This window comes from Chinchilla lanigera, unplaced genomic scaffold (assembly GCF_000276665.1).
Source record: "Chinchilla lanigera isolate Chin_1 unplaced genomic scaffold, ChiLan1.0 scaffold00002, whole genome shotgun sequence".
Taxonomy (NCBI): domain Eukaryota; kingdom Metazoa; phylum Chordata; class Mammalia; order Rodentia; family Chinchillidae; genus Chinchilla; species Chinchilla lanigera.
The window spans coordinates 37,123,161-37,131,881 of NW_004955403.1; the positions used below are offsets into that span (position 1 = coordinate 37,123,161).

Sequence of the window (8,721 nt, forward strand, 5' to 3'; positions counted from 1 at the left end):
ACTAAAAAGTTAATATTTAGTTAACTTTTAACGGGAGAGATTTTGTAAAAGATTGGTATCTGTTCAGTGTTTATAATTAACTACATTAAACTTATACTGAAACTGACATATCTAGCTTTATTAATATCTTTTAAAATTATTTTTATATTAGATTTTAAGGCATGGACATAATGTGTTTCAAGGCTCTGATCACTGATGAGAACAGGGGCAATTCAACCCTTGCCTCCCAGTATTCCTAGGAGAGAATTCACTGCTTTCTGGGGCTTGAAAAGACCTATAGCAGAAAGAACAATGGCTCCCCAGAGATGTTCACCTTCTGGTCCCTGGAACCTTCAAATATGTTTCCTTAGTGTCAAAAGGGACTTTGCATATATGATTAAATTGAGTCCTGAGACGAGGGCATTATTCTTAACTGGATGGGCTCAGTGTTAAGTAAACAGATCTTCCTAAAGACAAGGCAGGAGGGCCAGGATATGAGAAGGACACCTGGTGGGGATGCAGAGGCAGGAGTGACATGAGAAAGGACACAAGCCAAGGAATGCAGGCAACCTTCAGAAAGAACAGGGAAATAGATTCTTCCCTACAGTGTCCAGAAGGAATGTGGCTCTGCCTATGCCTTTATTTCAACCACAAAACTTGTGGTAATATGTTACAGCAACATCTAATAGAGGATCTTGAGTGTCACCCCTTCAGTAGTCTTCTCTAACCAAGGGCCACTGGGCTCTGCTTAGATATTCTGGTGACTGTAGTGCCCTAGCACTGGGTGGCCCCTGGCCATTGTTAGATAATTCCAGCTCACTGGAAGTGTATTGAATTCCTGTTCCCCTGTGGCTCCCTTTATTTGGGGACCACACAGACTATGTTAATCTTGTTCTGTGCTGTCCTGAGCTATTTGCAGATGTGTCCCCCTCTATATTCTTCTAAGATACGGTATACTCTTGAAGTTGTTTTTGCCTAGTTCGTATGTCACAGATTTAAAATTTTCCCTTACTAAATCTACTACCACATTTAATGTTCCAAGTCTATTAAAAATAAGACTTCTGTTTGATATTAATTCAGTAATTGCACAAAGAATCACAAGTTTTCACGACTAGAGCATCATTTAGTCCGCATTTCTCTCTTGTATCTATAAGGGTATCATGGACAAACCTGCCAGATGCTATGGGGCTATCTAAATCTCTTACACTCTCTATCTAAGCAGTTGACCCATTAGCTTTTGCCATTACTTATTGTAACAACCATCTCCTGCAGGAGCGTCCTCCTCAGATCTCCCTTCCTTTCCTAAGTGCTCGTACATCTGTCATTTAATACTGTGCTAGGAACTCCCAGATGGCGTGCAGAGCGCCCTGTCATCTTCCTTTTGAAAGATGGGACCATGCATCCCCGTCTTTGCCTGATAGTTGACCTTGATCCTAGATTCACCAAAATCTCTTGGAGATTACTGGTTGCATTTCAGCTGTTCATTTTTTTTTCCCCCTCTATACTGAGGTGAATTCAGTTTGTCAAGAGTACTCGTTTGATTTCTAAATCTCAATCCCTTTACCCATTTACCTCTCATGGAGGTTTGTTCCTTTCTAGTATGAAGATTACCCTTCCTTTCCTCTCAGATGTCTGCCCATCTGAGAGCCACTCCACATCCTGCACAGCAAGTCTGTGTCTTTCTTGTTCTTTTATTTCAAACATATCTTTAAAATAGCCCTTTTTAAAAAAAAAATTTTTTTTGTCTTTAGCATTTTAGCAAGTTTAAGATCATTCTGATCTTTAGCCTTCTTGACTTGCTGTGGACCGTGTTATATTCTTTATTATGAGCCCTTCTCATGATTGATTTGTACGTGTCCTTTAAAAATTTAGGCCCCTTAATCTGCTCCCTTGGGGATCACATGAGTATTTTGGGACACTGCTACATTTTCATCTGCAGGGCCAATTTGCCACTGTGCGAGTAGAACTTCATTCTTGAGAGTCCTCTCATTTCTCTTGAAATAAGGAAAATCAGTCCTTTTAAACTTTAGAATTGAGATCGATCACCAGCCTTTTTTGGGTGCTTTAATTCTAGGTTGCCTGCTTCTCTAGGCCAGCACATCCAGCCCTGCCTAGTCTCTTACTTGCCCCGCAGTTGATCAGAATTAGACCCAAAGCTGCACTTGGCTCATCTTCCTTCCTGTCAGCAGGTCAAGATGAACGTATATTCAAGATTCTAGTTTTAGTTAAGCCATCCAACAAATGTCTAGCTATTTAATAATTCAGTGCCCTCATGATTTCTGCCTTTCATTGTCAGTGTGTGGTTGTCATCGTCCACTAACTTAAACTCACCAGGCAGAGAAGCAGTTCATGGTTCACCCCCATGTGGCAGCCTGCCTGTTGCTGTCCCCTTCTCCTCATCCCTGGGTGTCCTGCAGTGGCCACCACTCGTGTTACACAGAGGCAATCATTTTTCAGTGTATACACAGGACTCTTGGAGCTCTTCTCCCAGCAGAGCTACTCCTCATGTATAGTATTTTACCGGGAAGTCCTATCTCATAGAGTCCCAGGGACACTTAGAAGCTGTGTTTTTGTCAAGAGTGAAAGTATCTAGTTAACCTGGGTATCTGTATTCTCTATTAGAAGCATGTAGGTCTTTGTATTTTCAGACATCATCTCAGTTCTTGTTTTAAATCCTGGCCCTTTGTTGTTTTTATTCTTCCTTCTTGAGGTCCTTGATTGCTTCTAAAATCATCAGAAATTTCTCTTAAAATGGACAAAAAGTTAACATTTAGTGCCTCAAATCCCCACCCCTAAATTCCTAATGACTCTGTCCCTGAAGGAGCCCACCACAGGTTTTCTTCAATCAATCAGCTAATCTTTGAGGGCCGGCCCTTCCTAGTATTCTTGATTTTCATAAGCAGAGGGCCCTGATTTTTAAATGTTCATTGTCTTCTATTTGGAGCCCTTTCTCTGAAACCCCCACTGATTATTTTCTTTGCTCAAATGATTTTCCTTCCTCCCTTTGCTTACTTTGCTGTCTGCAAGAAAATCATCTGCATGCTACATCATTTAAGCTTTGTAGGAGAAGCCCATCCTCCCTATTACATGGCCACAGTCACTGCTCCTGCTGGTGCTGAGAACTGGGGTCCAGACTGATCTCAGCTGTGCAGATCAGTGCCCAGAGGGTGGCTGAGTGCAGCCTGTGTGAGCTGTGTCGGTAAGTCAGTGTGTCTGCTGTCATTGCTCCGTAGAGAAGTGTGGGCTTCTCACTGCTGTCCTTACCAGTACGGTGACTTCAGGCAAGCTTGGAGATCTTTGAGCAGTGAGAATAATAACTAATTCCTATCTCATCAGGGTGCTGTCAGAAATAAATATGGAAACCCTAAAAGCACTGAAGACTCTTGAACTTGGTGGGGTTTTCTTTCTATTTTTTGGTACTGGGAACACGAACTCAGAACCTTGCGCTTGCCAGGCATGTGCTTATGCCACTGAGCTATACCTCTGGCCCAGGTTTTTTACATCACCCATCAGTCCTTCCATGCTCTTCCTTAGAGACGCCTTCCCAGGCTCCTGTATCTCTATATAGAATTGATGATCTATGGCCCAGGAAGACTATTGTTTGCTAATTTCTGCATAAATCTGAGAGCAAAGAGAAAAAGAAGAAGTCTCAATGGACGGAATGTTGTCAATCAGATTCTTTTTGCTTGGGAAAGAGCCTGGACTGGATGCTTTCTGTATTGTATTCATTTCCTATTATATGAATAATAGAAAGGGAATTAAATTGATGGTCAAGAACTGTTTTTATATAAACTAACTCTGATGATTATTTTTTGGCCCAGATAGTCCTTTTTGTATATGATACTGTCTTAAATCACAGGACCTTCTGAAAAGAAAATTATAATTCTAAGGACATTATTTCATCTGGGAATCATTTCTTGAAAACCTTACAGGAGATAAGTTATGAAGGTTTCTGTTAAAAGAATGCCCTTTTTGCATGTGTGCTAACGCTGTGTTTAAAATACTGCCCTACTGATGTGTCTATATTAATGCATCCATAGATTTCATTTCGATGTTGCCTTTTGAAAAAAGCGAAGGTGCCTTTAGATGATAAGCGTCTGTATTTGCAAAATTATGTCGCTCGAGTGGCGCATTCTTCTGCTAGTAAAGAAAACATGAGAATGTGATAGCAGCACAGCTCCTTGAAATAAGAACAGCATCCTTCCTTGTTGACACCCCCGCAGGGTACCCCTGCACCCTGCCACGATACCTAATCCTCTGCTTTCTACTCCATGGGTAGTCAGCATCAGTTGGTGATGATAACACATCCCTTAGAAGTCATTAGAGCAAGCTGTATTTAATGTGTTTAATCATTTTCAATGAACAAAGTCATCTTTTTTTCTTAATCATTTTAGAGGCTATTCCCTGAGCATAATTCAGTTATCTGGTATTCTTCTGAGTGCCCAATACTGAGCTTTTAAGTAACATCTTTAGCTGAGGCTTGCTGAGATGGTAATTCATCAATGAACTTGATGCTCTGAGGGAATCCGTGGGGGCCCGCAGATGAGAGTGGGCTTTCTGACATCGTGGCAGGTGCTATCTTGAAAGTGCAAGCTATTGAACACGATTCTGTCCTGGCTCTTTTCTTGACCCTTCCAACCTGAGTCCCAGCTTTGGCAGTTACTTAGTTATTTAGTGAGACCGCTTCATTGATCGTTGGCTTTATTTTCTCTGGATTTGGGAAATCCAGAACATCCTGTTTTATCTTTTTAGCACTAACATTAGCACTAGCACTATCCCTAGCTAAATATTTGCTCATTCTTCACTGACCTCATCCTCTTCCATTATTTCCCTGTCCTCTCAGCCTTAATAGTGCAGAGCTCTGTACTGGGCACGGGGTGGATAAGATAAAGTCACTGTGCACGAGCAGGTACTCCCAAGTTTGTGGAGTTGTTCACTGGAATGCATGTGGTAGGCCCTTGGAAATTGTGATGCCAAATGAGTGAAGCAGAAGCCAGTAAGAAGAGCTGAAGCCAGCTGAAGAGAAACGGAAAAGGGTCCCCTGCAGCCTGGAAAGGGGTGAATGAGGGATCCACTGGCTCTGCTCACCTGCAGCCCAGGTCACGCTGGTGCCCTTAGCGCTCACGCCCTGGCCCTCTGGCACCCCCTCTTCCCCTGGGATGACACACCCTAGAAGCAGCATTAAGCCAGTGGGGACTGTGTGCAATTTCTGGGGGGCGGGGATGCTCCCTCATCGCCTGGTAAGTGGCTGCTTTTGTCTCTTCTTTTCCTGCCATTTTGTCTGTAATGGGATTGTGTTATTGTGGCTTCAGATTCATTTCCCCAAAGGGATTTTACTGAGTCTGAACTAACTCATGTTCCCAAGAAAAACAGTCCTGTGTTTTATCTCCTGCTGTCATGTCTCTGTTAGAAGATCTTAACAATTCCCATTTGCTGTGGAATTTTGTGAAGAAATGGTTCTCTGCAAAATGCTCCATTGTCAGCCAGTGTTTCCATTCAGGGGACTTAGTACTGCGGCAGACGTCTTGGTAGAACAATTTAAGGTGGTGATTTTCAAATGATGTCACACATGGTGATCAGAATGAGCACTGGCAATTAGTATACGGGAAGGAAGGAAAGCAAAGGATGCCTTCTGGGGAATGAGGTGTCTGGGGAAAAATTTGGGGGCATTTGCTTATAAAAAGAGACATAGGGCCAGGGATGTAGCTCAGTGGCACAGAGCCTACCTGGCAAGCAGGAGGTCATGAGTTTGATTCCTGGTACTCCCCCCCAAAAAAGGCATAAAAATATGAATTTACTGATGCTTTCCTTGAATTTTGTGGAGTGTTTTGGGGTTTCTAATGAAGGATGTATTTATACAATAGAATTGGTTTGACTTTTGTTAATTGTTGGCTGGTTAAATTTAACCAAGGTGGTGACATGCGAGAGGTACGTTGTTCCTGTGTGTGATAAGACTCAATTCGGTGGCTGTAAAGTACGGTTAGGCTCACATTTCATTAGCACACAACTCTCTCCTGGCAGCTAGAGACAGCATATGCAAAATTTCAGGCAATTCAGTCCTGAAATTTTCATTTTATTCTAAATAAACACTGAATAATAATATTTTATAAATAAAATAATAATTATAGAATAAACATTTTATTTCTAAACATTGAAATTTTCATTTTATTCTAAAATATCTACCTGAGCTTTTATCAAGCTGAGATAGAAGCTGGTAAATTGGTGAGCTTTTAGATCACGTTCTTTTTAAAAATCTGCTTATCTTAGTACCACAGCAGAAGACAGTAATGAGCAATGGCTTGTCCAAATCAGAACGTGCGGGTGGAGAGGAAGAAGCAGCAGCAGCTCTGGCTAACACCAGGCCAGAATTAGTAGCCAGATTATGAACAACTGAAGATGAAGAAAACATTTCCAAACTGTAGGGACCTATGGATTCTAGCAGCAATACTACTTGACCATCTCCAACTAATTGCGCATATTTCTTTTCTTCTAGAAAGAAAGAAAAGGTTTGTTGAAACTGCTTTCTGGTGCCTCTACCAAGCGGAAGCCCAGAGTGTCGCCTCCAGCGTCCCCTACCATGGAGGTGGAGCTGGGGGGCAGTGAGTTGCCTCTGCAAGGAGCGGTGGGTCCCGAGCTGCCGCTAGGGGGCGCCCACGGCAGGGCCGGCTCCTGCCCCATGGACGGGGATGGCCCGGTCCAGGCAGCGGCCGCAGCTGCAGGAGCGGCACTGGCCCAGGATGCCTTCCACAGGAAGACCAGTTCCCTGGACTCCGCGGTGCCCATCGCGCCCCCTCCTCGGCAGGCGTGCTCCTCGCTCGGCCCTGTCCTGAGTGAATCCAGGCCTGTGGTTTGTGAAAGGTCAGTTCAGCATCATTTCAGGAGAAAACGAAGGGATGAATAGCAAGATTTATGTAGGAACATTTATTCTGATATGTAAGATATGTTTCTACAGCCTCCTAGATTTTTCTTAGCTGAATTTGTACCGGGAGTCAAGCTTGACCTTCATTCAGTTGTGGCGGTGAGCTCTATTTTCCTTCCATGCCTTCCGGGTGAGCGCTCCATCCGGCCCTTTCCTTTCTCTCCTCCAAACCCGCAGAGTGCTATCCAGAAGAAACTGTCAGTCGTTCCTTCATTCTTCCCACGTCCATCATCAGCCTGCTGTCCTCCCTCAGCCCCCGTCCTTTGCTTTTATTGAAAGCTTGAATCATTACTCACTGGTGATAAAGCAACTGGAGAATTCTCTAGCCCAGAGAATTCTTTTCTTCCCCCCGACTGTGGAGAGTCGCTGAGTTCTCAGTCTTAGTTCTGACTCTCATCCTGACCCAGTGACTTGGTTCAGTTACACTCAGAATAACGAGCCCTGTGCTAGTGATTCTGGCCTGGAATAATGATTACAAGTGGGAGCAGTTCTGTCTGATACAGCCAGTGTGGTTCTAGAATGTTAGGAAAGGCATCACACTTAATAAGACAAGTGTCTGCTAGCATTATAGAAACTGAAAATGAAATACTACTCGTTGCCCAGGAAAACCTCGTGAAGTATACTGAAAATAGTGTACTGCTTCCACATAACATAAAAGTGTAAACAGTTAAGTGTCCTCTGATTTTTTTGTCTCTGAAAGCTTCCTTCCCTCTAAACTTGTATTTCATAGATAAAGTAAATTTCTAATTCATGGTAGCATTTTCTGCGATGCAGATTTGAAATCTTACTGTTGACCATTATACTTTACCTTAAATTCTTCTTACCTTGTGTTTCAGATAGAGATATTTGTACTCACCAAAACCCAAAGCCTTCATATGGTTTTGTGGCACTTTCTTTTTGACCTAAAAATAAAGTCTAAAAAAATGGAAAACAATACACCTGAAACAACTTACGTGCATTAAGTAGGAGCACACAATTTTTGTTTTTATAGTGAGATAGAGCAATTTCCTGTAGTTCTGATCCTTATGAAACCAGTTTTGGAATGAGACATTATGCTAAAAAGGTGTAAAAGTGTTTCTCCCCACTAATGGAACCTTTCTATCATTCTCTCATCTATTATGCTCTTTGGAAAGCTTTGAAGCTGTGTCGTGATTTCGCTTAATGTTTTATTCTGAGAGTCAGCCTTTTTCCCTGCACCATTCCCTTGCTTTCCAGGGATAGCGCCTCGTCCCTGGAGCTCGTCCAGTGACGTGTGCGCTGTCTGTTGGTCAGAAAGGCTCTCTGTCCAGCTAGGAGCATTGATCTGCAGCACCACGCCTCCCCACACATGCCCGGGGGGGTCTCTTCTCCTTTCCCTGTCATTTGTGGTGTTTGTGTGACTGCTGCCACAGACAGTTCACTTTGCCCACACTCTCCCTGGGCCCCGACTGGGGCACCGCTCCGCCCTCCCCCATTGCACATTCCTTTTCAGTGGCCAGATGTCCCCATCTCTGTGCTTTCTGCATTCCGGCCCTTTCCTCTTAGAGTGGCTGTTTCCAACAGCAGCCTCCTGCTGTTCAATGCATCTGAAAAGGAGAAATCACCCAGGCAGACAGGTGATGGCGTTGTTTCAGGGAGCAGGGGAGGCACACCACGTAGGGGAGGCGGAGGATTTAATGAGGGGACAGATGGGCACGGGCACTCTGGAATTCTCTGGTAGGTTTTTCATATATAACAATTTCAATTTTTAGCAGCGAGGAGGGGGCCTTTGGAAAAGATTTTTGCCCGCATTTATATTTTATAATCCATATGTTCCGTGGAATATTAAATATAATAGCCCAACC

The 8,721-nt window shown here is 43.3% G+C and overlaps 1 protein-coding gene across 1 annotated transcript in view; it reads left to right on the forward strand.

The window, feature by feature from the left end:
- Sh3rf1 (SH3 domain containing ring finger 1) overlaps window positions 1-8,721 on the forward strand; it is a gene marked incomplete at its 5' end in the record, with an annotated part of 151,680 nt that overhangs the window by 133,652 nt on the left and 9,307 nt on the right. Inside the window, 1 exon segment of the mRNA XM_013513376.1 lies at window positions 6,473-6,837. Coding sequence (XP_013368830.1) covers window positions 6,473-6,837 — 365 coding nt within the window.